Source organism: Rhipicephalus microplus, chromosome 4 (assembly GCF_043290135.1).
Source record: "Rhipicephalus microplus isolate Deutch F79 chromosome 4, USDA_Rmic, whole genome shotgun sequence".
Lineage (NCBI taxonomy): Eukaryota > Metazoa > Arthropoda > Arachnida > Ixodida > Ixodidae > Rhipicephalus > Rhipicephalus microplus.
The window spans coordinates 101,629,005-101,646,168 of NC_134703.1; the positions used below are offsets into that span (position 1 = coordinate 101,629,005).

Sequence of the window (17,164 nt, forward strand, 5' to 3'; positions counted from 1 at the left end):
AACGAGATAGCGAGTCCAAACGAAAAAATAGACATAAAGCCCCGTCGAAGTCATTCGATACCTAGGTAATATTCGTCCTTTACGATGTGACCGCGTGAGCGCTTGGTGGATTGGTGCGCGAATGCTCGTGTGTAGAGTAGAGCCAGGCCTTGCCGAGTGCTGGCCAGTTCTGCTGTACCACAGCATACCACGATTCAGTGGAAGCTGCATTTTAGGAGCGAAACTCCTGTTAGTCTCACCTTGTCCCACGTCAGGCGTAACCGGCAGTATCTACCGAACAGTATAATAGATGGGGCTGTCTCATAGAAGAACATAAAAACTGCCGGTGAGTGAGAATATTCTAGATGGCGGTGTACCGCTACTCTCCTACTGGGTGCAGCGCAGGCTGTGCCTGGGTGCGAGGGGAACGAGTGTTTCTCCCAGTGTCCTGGATCGTCGCCATTCATGTCGGATCATTCGTGGGGCATGCGAGAAGCGGAGCGGCGGGCGCGGAAGGCCGCGGAGGCTCGTGCTCGTCGCGAGACAGACAGACAAGCATTAAGACAGATATACTGACAGAGGAACAAGCAGACAGACAGACGACGCAGGGTTGGATGGAAGCATGGACGGAAGCACGAATGGACGCACGGACGGACGCACGAACGAACGAGTGCTCAGGCATACGTACCGACGGACGCATGGAAGAATGAATGCACGGACGGACAGACGGGCGGATGCACGGACGAACGGACGCTTCGCTCCACTCATCGTCATTCACTCCGTGGATATGCTGTGAATTATTTCTTATTTTTTATGCAATTAGGCAGTGCTCATATGTTCATAAGCAGGCGGTTCAAATTATTGAAGAAACGTGCTCGTGCTTTTGCGCCTGCGTTATACAGTAACATTTATTGCCATGTTTCCAGAGGACCCTGCGGTGCTGCAAAGATAGCCATTTTGGCTGTGACTCCAGTAAGTGATTACTCACTTTTCGAAGTTTTCCCGATGTAAAGGCCGGAGATGTTGCTGTTCGAAGCTTTTTCCACTGCTGAGGTGGAACGTTCACCATAAGGTTACTCAATATTGGGTCATCGAACTCCACAACCTGCAGTAAAAGACAGATATATAGCAAGCAGTGCTTTATGTACGTGCACACATGGATTCTTGATGGAGGAGAGACACGCGACTCCCAGAGACTCTTACGCTTTCGCCTGCGATAACTCGAAGGCGCAAGCCATCGAGCAGCTCTTTTTATGGCTATTTATTACAACTTTGTTGCAGTGTATTGGTAACAGCTTTCGTGAAGCACGTGCTCAGGAGTGTGCTTGGTATTAGAGAGTAATAGCAAAGCGACTCAGCGGGCCCAGCGAGCGAGATGCCAACTGCGTATGCTCCCACGCTGTCGCAACCCGCGTTTTTACGGTGCTATCCACAGTCCTACTCATTTCGTCTTCTGAAGCGTGCGCAGCGGACGAGCGTGCGAGCGTTTTCCACGCAACGCCTCTGGCCGATTGACAGTGACTTCAACCTTGTTCGACCGGTGGCGCTGCAATGCGCTCCGCCATTGAATACCTGAATAGGCTCCCAGAGTAGCGCATAGGACCGCCATCTTGCATGGTTAGCAACCTCAGTTACGCGGCTAGAGTGTACACTGTAACGCGGCCACGGTGTAAGAATAAGGACGCGATGAAGCCAGCCGCGCTCTGATCTTGCAGGCGACTTGCTTAAGCCTGTCGGCGATCGACGAAGCGCGTCAACGATTACCAGTCGACGTGCCTGGCTTGTCAACGACCGGCAAAGAAAGATGAAACACCTGCTTTCGGGACCGTTCCACGGTAGTTCAAAAGCATTTTTTTTTTTTAGTCTGTCCAGCAACGAAAAACGCAAAGGCATAGCGTAGCGCCGAAAGCCGAATAACAGGCCTCACCGCGGCCGCATGGTCAAGTGGCGCCAGCTGTGGAAGATAAGCAACAACTCTCAAGCACAAAATATACGTCCTCCGAGATTTGAAGGGCGCCCCACTAAGCCCACAGCATTGATTATTTCAGTATTTTTTTTTTTCGAAAATAGCGCCGAACGCATGCAAATAGTTTGCGGTCGAAGCTTAAGGGAATGAATCTGAAGCAAATAAAAGCAACGTTTCGTAGCTAGCGAGCTACAGAGCGCACGGCAGATAGATTCCAGGTGGACGGCGACAGCTTTCAGCGGTCGGGCCTGTGCACCAGCTTGTCCGCAGTGTATGGTTGCTAGCGGCGTTGGAAAACAAATGCGCTACTTTGTTACCTAGAGGTGGCATATACAGTGCCGTGACTTTGCTGAAACAAGCGGCGCATCGCTCAGCTATTACTCGGTATCTTGTCTTGCGCTCCGCTGCCCCTTCCGCTCCTGCGCTGGGTCCGCTGGCCCACTGAGCCGCTTAGCTGTTATTTACTAATGAAAAATTGTTCTAGAAAAGAAAGCCTGCTGGCACTTGCCTTTCTCTGAGTCAAAGCGGCATCCTTAACGAGGATCGACTTGAGTAGCTCAGGTTCAGCAACGTAAAGTACCGGTTTTCCATCTTCGAAGGACCTGTTTGCAAAGAACGAGCAGGCGCCTCATATGAACAAGAGGGTGCGCCTTGTTTGATTAATCACGTTATCAGGCGTTTCAAACAAAACTGAAAAAGTATGGAACCATGCTTACCCAAACAGTCGCCCGTGCTTCCTGTAAAGTTCGTCATCTACAACGTGAAGCGGCTGTAGAAGAAAAAAAATTGAAGTGGGAAAATCAGAAGATGCTTATGTGAGAGACGATATTTACTCACCTTGTACAGATGCTTTATCTGAGAACCAAAAAAGAGGGAGAACTTCTCGTGCACAACATTCTGGTTCCTCCAGTAGTTACGGTGGCGGCTCGCTCGCCTGCGCGAAATATACGATGAAACTCAGTTTCGCTTAAATCTAGTGTGTTTTGGCCGATGAATTTTCATCGAAATAAAAGGAAGTTCGAAATATAGAATCATCGTACTGTCATAAAAAAGCACGGATCGATATGATACAGCATATGTTAGGACCATGCATGGAACCGGCGAATGCGGTAGAGGAGGCAGGATTTTGTAAATGCCGTGGGTCTAGTAACGTGCCGTATACATAAGCTGGACTAAGCATATTCGCAAAGAACACACGTCTTTGTATGAAAATTACCCCATGCGAATCCGCGTATACCCGAAGATGCGCGGAATATAACCCAACACATGATGATGATTATGATGATAATGATGACGATGACGACGACGACGATAATGATGTACAAGCGAAGCGCACGTCTATAAAAATGCCCACATTAAGTAAATTTTTAAACAGTTCTCATGCCTTTGCTCAAGAACTCTGACACTGCAAATGAAGTGCTCGTTACGACAAGTGCTACTAAAGCAATATTTTTTTAAGTTAAAAAATTGTCAGGTGGGAAGGTACTAATTTTTCATAATTACTTAAATGATAAACAAAATATGAAGTCCACCTTTTTTTAGGCAGTGAGAGATGCAACAATGGCAATTGAAAGAAGGAATGTGTCAAACTTCTGGTACACAGATTACATTGTATTTTAGTTGGAGAAATGATAAAGGACATAGAAAACCCAACTTTTAGGGTAAAAATCAAGATATCAAGCACAAAAGGTGATCACTTTTTTACCTCAAAATAAGACAAGTTATCGTGATTGGTGACAAATAATAAAGACTAACATTGACGTAACAGATGTAGAAACATTTTTAGGAATATTGTAGATACAAAGATGGCAGCTCGACAAATTTGGTTAGAACGAAACAGAACTTCCGAATATGCGGAAAGCTTTAAATGCGACAAAGTAACAGACTGAAGTCTATTTAAACTAGTTGAGTTGAGTTGAATGAACTTCATTTGTCCGGCGGTTGTTGCTGTGCCCGGGACTAAGCTGCCAGTGACACATCGTTCGAGGAACATCTTCCGAGGTGCTTGGTGGCAACCCTGGCTCGCTGGACGGCCCACACCTTGTCTTCAAGGACCTCGATGAGAAGGGCGGCTTGCCATCGCTCAGCAAGGCGCCTCATTTCGGATGGTCTCTCAGTTGGCGTCGTCCCTTCTCGTGGTATATCTTCGTTTCTCGCGCATTGCCAAGGTATATCTGCCATATCGGCCCGTTCATGCGCGCACCACAGGTAGCCAGGCGACGGGTGCAGCGTGGGCCACAGGCGGCGCAGATGATAAGGGTTGGTGAACGTGCCTGTCTGCAGCCTTCTTAGGTCCACCGTCTGCGACCTGTCCAGGCGCACGTGGGATTGCGGCCAAGCACGTCGTGGAACGTGGCAGGAAACTCTTCTGCATAATAGTCGGCGCACCCTTGTCGCCTTGCCTCTTCTGCACCAACTTCAGTTGCCGCAGCAACGGAGGTGGTGTGGGTGGTAATTGCGGCGGTACCAGTGCCTGTGGCCACCACCGTGCCTCGGCCGGTGCTCCTCCCAACCACGATGGCGGCTGCTACCGGGGTGGCTGTGTCGCAGCGGGTAAGTTGCCTCGCGACGAGGTGGGCGCGCTCGTTATGGTTGAGCGGGATTCCGGTGAGTCTTTGGCTGTTGGCATTGCGGCTGCTGGTTTTACGGCTGTTGGTGTTGATAGTTGCAATGTACCCCATATGTGCGGGAAACCATTTGAAATAAACTAGGGCATGCTGTCATTTCTGCTTAGATTACGTGCGGGCACCAGTGACAGAAGGAAAGAATCAAAACCTCAATAATAGTTATCTATTAATTGCCCGCAAGACTTATCTCGTGCACTATCGAGGTGCGAAGACTTCAACGCTCCCCGCAAAACTCATCACAAACTAGCGTTGCGAGTGGCCCGATAACTGCTGCGGTGTCACCGTTTACTCCAGCACAAAAAGCGATTGCATTGCGGGATACGTGTCTTATCACCTCTCCCTTATATCTCGTTTCTTTCGTCCAGGTGTTTCTGGCCTTGGCACACCGCCATTGGATCGCAGCTGACATTGCCGCAAGGCAGTTGGTTGTGCCAAGTGCTGTAAGTGAAGGGCAGCTCGCACGTGCAACTACAGCGGGTGCTGTCGAGCTGGCTACTTTGTCTTTTTGTTTTATCACCGTTGGAGCCCGGGTGTTTCATCGATAATATTGTTTGGAGTTCTACACGCCTCGACCACCGTATGATTGCTCGAGCTTCCGAAGGCCGCGTAACATGGCTGCAGAGCATGCAATTTTTTGTTGTATTAAACCACTGCCAAGAGTATAAGCACGCATCACACTTATCCGTCTCGTAATGTACCAGCAAGTCTGCACAGTCAATTCGCTAAAGTATTTACCTCACTTTCGAGTACTTTCATGCGAGGTGTCCAGGATATACCTACCGATCCAATATTACTTCGAGAAATAGACGCTGAGTCACAAACATTAGTGGTTTTACTTCTCAATCAAGACGGAAAATATTTAATATCTGGAGTTTTAAGACCCCAAAAGCACCATATGATTATGCACCACGCCCTAGGGGAGAGCACGTAAATGTTCAGCCATCCGGTGTTCTCTAACGTGCAAGACTTAATTTTTCTAACTTTCTATGGAATGAAGGTGGCACAGCTGTCTTTGCCTATGATAGAATCACCTGTCTATCGCTTAAAAAAGTGGTTAATAATATCTGTGCCCACTTAACATTAGTGCCAGATGTCCAAATGCACACATCGCCTGCATATAGAGAGAATCATAACTGAGAAGGCAGCCTTTTTGAATCGGCCATGACACGGTCGAAAAGAGAGAGGCTAAATAGGCTGACCTGTGACACTCATTGCCTGACATCATGTCGGCATGCCTTACTTCGCTCGTATGAATCAATATTTTGCAACCTAATAAATATTTAGAGACCCACAGCAAAGGCTTGCCGGACATTCTGAGGTCTAACAAAAAAGCATATGAGTGCGTCTGACGGTGTCAAATGCAACTTTGACGTCAAAGAGCCTTATGATCGTTAAGTTTCCACAGGAGTGTTCATGTCCCAAATATGTTCCTATATCCTTTACTGTCTAGTGGCTAAGGTACTCGGCTGCTGACCCGCAGGTCGCGGGTTCGAATCCCGGCTGCGGCGGCTGCATTTCCGATGGAGGCGGAAATGTTGTAGGCCCGTGTGCTCAGATTTGGGTGCACGTTAAAGAACCCCAGGTGGTCGAAATTTCCGGAGCCCTCCACTACGGCGTCTCTTATAATCATATGGTGGTTTTGGGACGTTAAACCCCACAAATCAATCAATATCCTTTACTACATCTGTCAGACGTACATAGCCGTTTTCTAAAGCCTGTTAAGAAGTGAATAATACATTCATTCTTTTGCATCACCACTGAAGTCGTGCATGAACTATATTTTTTATCACCTTGCATAAACATATTCTCAGACTCATTGGGCGGAGAGATTCAAGGCTCAAGGGCATCTTATCTGGCTTAGAGATTGAAATGATCCGAGCAAGTTTTCAAGACACGAGTATACTTTCTTCACTATACATCAATTTTTATAAATACACTTGTTCTCCAGATCTCGCTTCCCAGCCGGTGCAGCTTATGCATCCATTATCTTCAACGAAGACAGCAAGCTACAAACGCTCTGTGATTCCCATTCTTCAAACGCGCGTTATCATTTGTCGCGTGGTTTTTACAGCTGTTTTGTGCTTCCTCATCGGCTTACACGCATTAGTAGAGTGCCGTCAAGAGCAGTTGAAGTACTCACAGATAGAGAAGAACAGCAATGGTGATTGCTAAAAACAGCCAGTCGTAAAAAACGAGGAAGCTGAAGAAGGACATGCCGACGGTGTTGCTCACGGATCAAAATATTTTACACTATCAAGCTTGGCGTTTCGCATCTGCTGGTTTTCCTTTCGCCAGAGCCGGTTTAGCCAATGCGAGGGTTCTTCAGTTATGACAGCGGCATAAAATGGACCAGCTGTTATATATCACGAAACGTTGGAAGTCATCCACGCTGTAGGTTTCTCGTTATCATCGTAAGCGACGGCAAACGTGCGCCCGTATCTCTGTCATGCCATTTCTTATCGATTCTCGGCTCCGTATCGATATCATCCAGTTGCGCAGTTTATGTACCACGAGGCAGGGGTTTTCAAGTGTTTACTGCCTTTCGATAAGTGTGAACTAATTAGCAAACATGAACTGATGATTTCGGCTATCTCGCCGGCAACGGGTCGTTTGGAAGAGTAGCATACTTTAAAGGGGCTTCTTTAACGACCAAGTATACTTATCTACCCTAGCTACTCACTCGCTCAGACAAGATCTGTTGGTATCCCGAGAAGCAAGGTTCTTGAGTGAAAATTTATGTTGCAAGTATCAAGTTGTTTATATTCTGTAAGGCTATGATGGGCCGAAAAAAATGTGTCAAGTTTCTTAAATAAACGAGGCATGATGTTATCCGTCAAGCAGCAAGCAAGCACTTCAGAAGGTACGCATAGGTGACGCAGCATGGCCTTATACTGTATGTGCCCATGTCCTGCTGTTCTTTTATAGATAAAAAAAAAAACTCAAGATTCTCATGATGTGTGAAAAAAAAAAAACTGGAGGCAGTTGAGTTTGCATACTTTTTTGGGTATTCTCTGTGGTTTGACTGTCGAAACACTGCGCAAACATTGCGTATAGCTTTGCAGAATGTGTGGGTTTACCGTGTAAACACCTTGCTTTAGATGGACACTTTTGCGGCTATGCTTCTTCAGCGTGAACGCAAAAGCTTGCGTCGTATTTCGACACACGTGCTCAAGTTCTTTTCTAATGCGACGAGCGTTCGCCTGCTAAAACTGCTATAGCCGAGCGCAACCCTCGACTACTGAACGCATCTCAACTTCGCTGACGGTGTCCCGATGCTCTTGCCGAATTGCGTGCGCCCTGAGTGTATGGAATGAACGTATGGGTACATGCCGGTGCATATATGCTAGAACCATGGATAAGGCAGATATTCTCTGCCGCCGAAATACTTGTACTCCACAGGTCGCGGGATTGAATCCCGGCTGCGGCGGCTGCATTTCCGATGGATGCGGAAATAATGTAGGCCCGTGTGCTCAGATTTGGGTGCACGTTAAAGAACACCAGGTGGTAGGAATTTCCGGAGCCCTCTACCACGGCGTCTCTCATAATTATAAGGTGGTTTTGGGACGTTAAACCCCACATATCAATCGAAATAGTTGTACTGCCAGCGTTATTATTGTACTTCACACTTGTACGTTTGACTGACTTGCTTATTCAGTCTCCTCTTTCTGTACCATGCTGCACTCTGCACTAAATCACCCACTTTTTAATGAGTGAGCACAATTTCGACAACTGTGGACTGTGGTCGCCGCCAATGGCAGCAAACGCACGAACATACACCAAGTATCTTCATATTCGTACTGAGCAGCAGGACGATACACGAAGATAGAAGCTTATACAAACAAGCGCAGGTATTGCACTTGTTTGTCTGAGCTTCTTTCTTCCTGCATCATCTCACCACGTAGTTCAAATATGATAAACTTTTGCCAACTTACCCAACTTTTCACGCAGCTTACAAAAAACGTGTTTGAATCCCAATCCCTCCAACCCCCCGGAAAAAAAGTTTCCATGTTACTTGCCACCGATATAGTTGCACTGCCAGTGGTGTCTTTGTACTTCGCTCTCGTACGTTCAACTGACCTGCTTATTCAGTCTGCTCTTCCACTTGAGGTTCGTAATTTGATTTTGCTTTTAAATTTCTGTATTGTGGTAGATGCACAGCTCAAGAGGAAGATACTAAGAGCAGATAAGCTATGTGTTGAAAGCGCCAAGCCATGAGTAAACAAAGGCTTCCATTTCTTTCACTTCAGTATACCAACAGTAACAAGCACATGAAGACAAAAATAAGACAGTGGTGTAGTGGTTATGGTGGTCGACTGTCTTCCTTAAAGTGGCGCGGTGGAACCTCAGCCGTGGCGGCCGCATTCTGACAGAAGCGAAATGGTAGAATCCCGTGTACTTATATTTGAGTGCATGGTAACGTGCCCCTGGAAGTCTAAATTTTCCCGAGCCCTTCATTCAGGCATTCCTCATAACAATATCGTGGTTTGCGGACGTTAAGCCCCATGAATAAAACAGAGAATGAATGCCACATCATACTTGAAGTAGGTCGAAAAGCGAATAGAAACAGCGACATATAATGCAGTACGACACCGATATCCTTCAATAACGTGGGCACGGGAGTGTTAGTTGCATTATTCCACGCAGAACAGAAGTATTGGCTGAAAAAAAAACTGTTATTTGCATCATGTTGTCGTGCAGTGGTTCTTAGACATGAATGTATCGGGGACCACTAGTAGACCTTTTGCAAGTGAAATTAAAGAAAAGAAGAGTGTAGGTAGAGGGAGTCATACGCGTGCAGCACGCAACTGAACGAGCTCGCAGGAACGCTTCCTTGGGCTAGTGTGTGCCTGCTGATCACGCTGGAATGCATGAACATGGTTTAGACATAAGCGCGGAGCAGCTGCGGAGTAGTCTCCTATCGTAAGCGACCACTCGTGTGTACAAGCCTCATTGCTGTCTTCGTTTTTTTTTTGCGCTTTCACCCTGTGTCAACTTATACGTATCGAGTGTTTCCGGCGATGATCATGGTGTTGCACCAGGCGGGGGAAATGGCATACAAATCCGGCAACTGTTTCCCCTGTGCTTTTAATGCATTGATGGCTTGGCGTAGCTCAGAGTTCTTAAGGCTGGTGTCTCCCAAGAAGGCAATCAGAAGTCGCCTCACTGCCCCAGGCGCTTCAGGAATTGGGTGCAAGTCCTCAGGGTGCAATAAACCAAAAAACAAGGCCTTCAAAGCCACAAAAGTTATCCCCAAATGCCAGCCTCCTCCAATAGTGTTCTCAACCACTTCCACCATCCTGATGCAACTTCTAATATTATTTTACAAAATCAATGAAATGTTATAATTATTCAAACGTAAAAAAAGTCCATTTACTCGCATTGTAAGAAAACATATGTATATTCTGCATTATTAGTCATACTTAAATTGCACTCCTTGATTTAATAAAGATTGTGAGGGGAAGGCTGAAAGTTAGATGGACAGGTGAGAATGAGAAGCTTGCGGGGTAACATCGTCGCAGCAAGCACACAACCGAGTTAGCTGGACAATCATGACAGGCATTCAGCGGGCGCAGTCAGGGTGATAACGATGATGAAGTGGTATCCCGATATATTTTTAGAGGATCATTGCCAGTGCATGCGCAGGAGGTTCTTTTACTCGGGTTCTTTGAGAAAAAAAAATGTGTGGCACTAAATGACAAGTCTTGTGTGTTCATCGTTCTCACCTTTTCAGCCCTGGATTTTTTATTTTGGTCGGTGTCTTTTTGTGGGTGTTTTCCTAATAGCCAATACTTCAGAAGACCACAAACAAAAACTTAGCTAGTGGTGCTTGTATAAATTAATTTCTGAACATGGGTCAAACTAGGTCATCAGGGCTCAGTGGTTGTGAACTAAGAACAATGAGTTCTTTATTCCTGACATTCACTATATAGTGCACAAAATTGGAACCGACGTCTTATTTTTCAATGCGATACTCAGTGAAACAGCTTCGGCACGTCGTCTCGAAAGTGGCTCTTACCCGCCTCAGCTGAAGCGCCTAGGCTTCCAAGACTTCAGTCAATCTTCGTCTTCGTGGCCCCAGATCAGTATACATATGCCACAGTTTTCATGTCAGTGCATGTCAGTGCTGGTTTAATTTCCAAGGTGCTTAAGGAAATGTTGTCTGGTTGTGTGAATTGACACCACCAGGGCCGAAGGGGCCATAGTGTGGTGAGCCGTGCATACTAACTGCTCCTCTCTCGGACTCCTACAACCAAGTCCTCAGGGTGCAATAAACCAAACCCTGCACGGTACTCCAGGGGGACCTGCATAGTCATTGTAACATAAATAAAATCACACAAAAAATGTTTCAAATCCAAACAAGATAGAAGTTCAAGAAAATATGTAGACCTGAAAAGATTGGAAATTTTCAGAAACAGCGTATTGCTGGAGTCGGAGTTTCCACTAACATTGGGGTCTTCAAGCCAGCGCTGGCTTTAAACTGCCAGGTGCTCTGCTTTGAATATAAAAGTGATTGAAGTGGAGAGCACAGTAAAGTTGCAGTAAAGTTCGACCATCTGGTATTCATTAGCGTGAACCTAAATTTATGCACATGGGCCCCAAGTGTTTTTGCCACCATCGAAAATGCCCACGAAATTTGATTCTGAGTAGCCGAACACCGTAACCACAAAAACCCCGTGGCGGGTGTTCTGCTTCGATGATAAAAAGACAACTTGTACAAACGTCGTTCAAGGATTATGCCCACATGTTTCAAAACTTGTTTACTAAAGCGTGTTACCAATGAATGTGAAGTTCATTCTACTACCCGCGTCCCTGTTCGGTGTTATCTATTGAATGCGCTGAAAGAGAAACTGTGGTCAGTCGGTGGCAATTCATTATGAAGCAACAAAGGCACCGAAAAGAGGCGCGGACGAGGTAAAACGCGACACAGGAAACAAAACAAATAAACAGTTCGCATGAAGACTTTTGTACTCTATGCGTTTTTTTAATGCTCAAGCATGCAAGATATGTAAATAGATACCCAAAATAAGTGCAATTTAAAGGTTGCCACTCTGAGGTAAGCACCACACTCAACCAAACAAACAAGCTAGAAAAAAAAAAGACAGACGCTCTGGAGAGAGCGGTAAACTTGCATCAAGTCTATTCTTCTAGCCAGAGCAAGCGCCATAGCCAGGCCAAACGAACCGAAAGTTGGAGAATGGAACACCACATTGAAACAGGTGTCTTGTTACCGATTCATAGGCATACCCAGTAATGAGGTAGTATTTTTTCTGCTAGTCTGAGAACACGCACTACCTGAAGGCATTAACCTGTGATATGTTTCCTTGGCAGAAAAAAAGACTTTACAATTATTAGGCCTGCGTTAACCATGAATCAACGCCGCTAGTATTATCATGTACTAAAATATTACAGGACTCTGTTTTACCTCGCCCTCTGATTCGCCATGTTAACACCGTTATGTCTTTTGAAGATACAGTTATGCGATCTGTAAGGTGCAATTTTTTCGAAAACTTAATGCAAGATTTAAGACTGTATATTTTGAATTTCCTAGTTCCATGGCGCAAGCACGTAGTGAATCGGCTGCTAAGCAACGTATTCGCGATGGTCATAGCATTTCCTCTTCTTCCGAGTTCATATGTAAGGCATAAGAAACTTGTCGGAGCTAACACGGAAAAGATCCAGCCCTGACAGCGTTCAGTTTTTTTTTTTCGCGCTGCACCCGCCGCGCGGCCAAAATGCCAACTTCTTCTTCCTTGACGAGCGGCGCATTGAGGCTCTACAGGGCTCCCCCCCCCCCCCCCCCCTGTAGAGCGAGAGCCGTAGGAATCACCAGAGGAGTCGCCCAGTAGACATGCTTGGATGTTGGCATCCAGGCTTTAGATTGAAACCCCGCGGCCGCGAGAGCGGCAATATATGCAGGTTTGAGTCGATCAGCAGCCACGACGTCTTCACGGCCATTGATATCCAGCGTGAACGTCTTAGGTGTACGATGGAGTACGCGGAATGGGCCATCATAGGCTGGTGTTAGTGGTGGCCGTATTTGGTCACGCCGAACGAAGACGTGACTGCAGTCATGCAGATCCTGACTGACGAAGACAGACTGGGGTGTAGGTCGGCAGGAATCACAGGAGCAAGGTCCCGAAACGTGGTGCGCAGCTCTCGATTGTACGTGGAGGCATCGTGAGTGGAAGGTGGCGAAGATGGCTCGAAGAATTCTCCTGGAAGATGCAGGGAAACTCCATAGACTAGTTCGGCTGATGAGCAGCCGAGATCCACTTTCAATGCTGATCGGACGCCCAGAAGTACGAAGGGCAGGTGGTCGAGCCAACGTTCCCTTGGCTGGTGAGCAGTGAGGGCAGCTTTCAGTTGTCGATGAAGCCGTTCGACCATACCATTGGCGGAAGGATGGTAGGCAGTTGTGTGGATGTGTCGAATGCCCAGGATATTGGCAAGTGCGGTGAAAAGGGCGGATTGAAACTGACGACCGCGATCAGTGGTGACGACAGAAGGGCATCCAAAGCGCGACACCCAGCCGTTTGTGAAAGCCTTGGCAACTGTTGGTGCTGTAATGTCGGAAATGGGAAACGCTTCCGGCCATCTGGTGAAGCGATCCACACATGTCAGCAGGTAACAGGCTCCTTGCGATGACGGAAGAGGACCGACGATGTCGAGATGGACGTGAGAAAACCTTGCGTCTGGAGGCCGAAACGGGGATGTTGCTGTGACAGTGTGACGGTGAACTTTAACGCGCTGGCTCTCAAGGCAGGTTCGCGCCCAGCGTCGGACATCAGCGTTGATGCTTGGCCAAAGGAAACGAGATGTGACTAGCTTCTGGGTCGCACGAATACCAGGATGGCTCATGTTGTGCAATTGATCAAAAATTGCACGACGAAAAGGTGAAGGCACGAAGGGCAGAGGGACACCAGTAGACGTTCCGCACGTTATTAATGAGGTAGATAATGGAAGCGGGCACTCCGTGAACGACAGAGACGTGGATGAAGAGCGAAGACGATGCAGCTCAGGATCGTTGCTTTGGGCAGCTGCTAGCTCTTCCTTGTCTAGTGGTGGCTGGGTCGACAAGGCATCGATGCGGGATAGTGCATCAGCAGCAGCATTTTCCGGCCCATGTACGTGTCTGAGATCCACAGTGAACTCGGAAATAAAGCATAGTTGACGGATCTCCCGTGCAGTATAATTTCTGTGATTGCGATGGAAGGCAAACGTCAGGGGCTTGCAGTCTGTAACGACGTAAAAGTCCCGGCCCTCCAATAAATGACGAAAATGTTTGATGGCGAGGTATACCACGAGGTGTTCTCGGGCAAATGTACTGTATTTTGCCTCTGGTGGCTTCAGTTTTTGCGAGAAAAACCCAAGGGGCTGCAAACCGGATACGTGCTGCTCGAGAACGGCGCCCCACTGCCACGCTTGATGCATCGGTGATGAGACGAATTGGGGCATCAGGGACGGGATGTATGAGCATGGTAGCGTCTGCCAGAGCCTTCTTGGCAGTGCCGAAGGCAGATGCAGCGTCCTTGGGCCACTCCAGTGGCGCAGCCGGGTCTTTCTTTTTAGCCAATAGGTCGGTCAAGGGCTTTAGGAATGTGGCGCACTTTGGAAGAAAGCGGCGATAGAAGTTTAGTAGGCCCAGAAATTCTCGGAGTCTTTTGAGTGAAGTCGGGGGTGGAAAGTCTTGAATAGCCTTCACTTTGCTGGCGATTGGTTGGATACCCTTTGGAGTGACAAGGTGGCCTAGGAACTCTATTGTAGCGACGAAGAGGCACTTATCGGGATCAATTACGAGGCCGTAATCATCCAGGCGGTGGAACAGGGTGCGCAGATGGGCTTCATGCTCAGGGCCGGATGAGCTTGCTACAAGGAGGTCATCAAGGTAGGCAAATACGAAATCGAGACCTCGCGTGACCTCGTTGATAGTGCGCTGAAAGGTCTGTGAAGAGTTGCGCCATCCAAAAGGCATCCTCACATATTCAAACAGACCGAATGGGGTGGTGATGGCCGTCTTCGGAATGTCGGCGGGTTCTACAGGAATCTGATGGTAAGCCTTCACGAAGTCAATCTTAGAGAAGATTGTGCACCCAGCCAAATTTGATGTGAAATCCTGTATGTGAGGAAGTGGATAGCGGTCTGGTAAGGTGTGGGCATTGAGGGCGCGGTAATCCCCACATGGTCTCCAGTCGCCAGGATATTTCTTCGGCACCATGTGGAGTGGCGACGCCCAGTTGCTGGAGGAAGGCCGCACAATGCCGAGTTCAAGCATGTGCTCAAACTCGCGGCGGGCGATGGCGAGGCGTTCTCCAGATAGTCGACGGGGTCGTGTAAAAACGGGAGGTCCAGTGGTCACAATGTGGTGAGTGATGGAATGCTTCACTAGTGACTCTGGTGTGCGGCTTCGTGATGCTGGGAAAGTCGTCGAGTATTTTTGCATACGGCGAAGCAGGTGTGAGAGCTCGCAGTCCCCTTGGCGAGGAAGTAGAGAGTACACCGTTGATGGAGAGGCGGGTGTTGAGATCAATGAGGCGATGAGCATGCATATCCACAGCAAGGTTGAAAAAACTGAGGAAGTCAGCTCCAAGAACAGCTTGCGAGACGTCAGCGAGGATGAAAATCCAGCGGAACGTAAGGCGTAGTCCAAGATCAAGTGTAAGAGAGCGTTTGCCGTATGTTCGAATGGCGGAATTGTTGATCGCTTGGAGTGGGCAGGTCTGTTCGTTGCGACGGCGATCTGCACACGAGGCCGGGATGACGCTAACCTGGGCTCCTGTGTCGACTAGGAAGCAAGCGCCAGTGATCTTATCAGAAACATAGAAAAGGCGGCATGACTTTCGACCAGTACCACTTGCCGCCGTCAGTGGCCGGTCATCGCATTTCCCGACGAGGAGCACGGGCGAGTGCACTTGCGAGCAGAGGCACCGAATCGGCGGTGGTACCAGCACACGGTTGAGGATGAAACGTCCCGCGGCGCGTCGGGTGGCCGAAGTTCCGGAGAACGTGGGGGCGTCGAGGAGCGACTGTGTATCTGGAACCTGGATGACGGTCGACGATGCGCAGGTACAAAGTCATCGAGGCGCCTGACAAGGGCGTCCAAACGGTTCTCGATGCTCGCGAGGGCCGGGTCTGCAGCGGTGGCCGGTGGCGGTGTGGTAACGGCGTTGAGGCTATGTGCCCGCGAGTAGTCCGCCACTCGGTCAGCCATTTCAGCGAGTGTGTCTCCTGCAGCTACGAGGACCGGGACCATGCTCTGCGGTAAGCGCTGGAGGAACAACTCACGTAACAGCTTCTCCTCTTGAGGAGCGGAGGGGCCGCCAAGGAGCTGGCGCATGCGTCGCAGGAGCTGTGATGGGCGACGGTCACCGAGCTCTGTAGCCGTGATGAGCTGTTGGAGTCTGCTGTGTTCGGACTCAGACTTGCGGGAAATGATAGCTGCCTTCAACGTGTCGTAGGGATGGCTCGGGTGCGGCGACGCTAAAATATCAGCTAAGTCGTCGGCTACGTCCGGAGGTAAGCAGGATACCAGATGCCAGTGCCTGGTCTGTTGGCTGGTGATTTGCCATAGACGGAAGTGCGCCTCGACCTGCAGAAACCATGTGCTGGGGCTGTTGGGCCAAAATGGTGGCAGGTTGACATGTTGAATCGCAGCGACTGCAGCACCGCTAGGTCTGGCGTCTTCTTGGGCGTCAGGACCGGTAGGATTGGTGGCAGAGCCGGCGGGATCCATGCGGGATGATCGGGGCTGTGTTTTCTTTATCGGGTCACCATTAACTGTCGGAGCTAACACGGGAAAGATCCAGCCCTGACAGCGTTCAGTTTTTTTTTTCGTGCGGCCCAAATGCCAACTTCTTCTTCCTTGATGAGCGGCGCATTGAGGCGCTACAAACTAAAGTCGTCATCGCCGTGAATATCCGCTTGAGGTCCTCTTGTGGGTCAGCAGAAAAGAGACTGAAACAAGGTACCACTTTTGAAGCCGACGAGCCACTCTAACACAAGGCACTACATTTAGCAACTAGTTACTTTCACAAAGAGGCTTGCAAGGGAATATATTATCTCGAAGTTGCAGCTAGCGAACCAAGTCTTTTTGTGACTTCATTATTGCGTCGAAATAAGCATGCGTCTTGCCCCCGTTGTCATCGAACGAAACACACTAAATGCTAGAGATACCTTACCTTCGTTTGAGGACACTTCACAAACTGGACGCTGTGAATGGCGTGGAAAAGACAGGTCTTCACAAGCTGTAACGCAAACCTCGACCCAATGCAGTTGCGAGGTCCAGCACCAAATGGCAAGAAGGTGTACGGGCGAATGGAGTCAATATTTTCTTCGCTGAATCTGTTAGCCAATGGTGGCAGCAAGAAAAATAAACGAAATAATGAACCCTGAAATATAGCGCTGGCAACGTCGAACATTAAGAGCGTCAAATTCACCCCCTGTTACAACTGCAAAGCCGTATATTGATAGAAGTTGGGAAAATGTGGAGGCCCTTGAGTGCGTTGAAACTATATATAACAAAGAAATGCTACCGTACTCGGTTATTCTCGTCAGGTATTGACAGCACATATAGTTAGAGATAATAACCGCCGTA

General features: G+C 48.3%; 1 protein-coding gene and 1 long non-coding RNA gene across 2 annotated transcripts in view; one reads left to right on the top strand and one right to left on the bottom strand.

Annotated features, from left to right (window-relative positions):
• The window catches only part of LOC119185482 (uncharacterized), a 78,827-nt gene that overhangs the window by 18,232 nt on the left and 43,431 nt on the right, over nt 1–17,164 (bottom strand). Inside the window, exons 19-25 of the mRNA XM_075893137.1 lie at nt 16,749–16,911; nt 10,799–10,874; nt 6,713–6,809; nt 2,783–2,879; nt 2,662–2,714; nt 2,454–2,547; nt 968–1,084 (exon numbers count right to left, since the gene is read on the bottom strand). Of these exons, the coding sequence (XP_075749252.1) occupies nt 968–1,084; nt 2,454–2,547; nt 2,662–2,714; nt 2,783–2,879; nt 6,713–6,809; nt 10,799–10,874; nt 16,749–16,911 (697 nt within the window). The remainder of the gene's footprint in view (nt 1–967; nt 1,085–2,453; nt 2,548–2,661; nt 2,715–2,782; nt 2,880–6,712; nt 6,810–10,798; nt 10,875–16,748; nt 16,912–17,164) is intronic.
• Nucleotides 4,234–5,249, top strand: LOC142814522 (uncharacterized). Its single transcript, XR_012894942.1, has 2 exons — nt 4,234–4,498; nt 4,938–5,249. It is a non-coding gene; the product is annotated as an uncharacterized LOC142814522 (long non-coding RNA).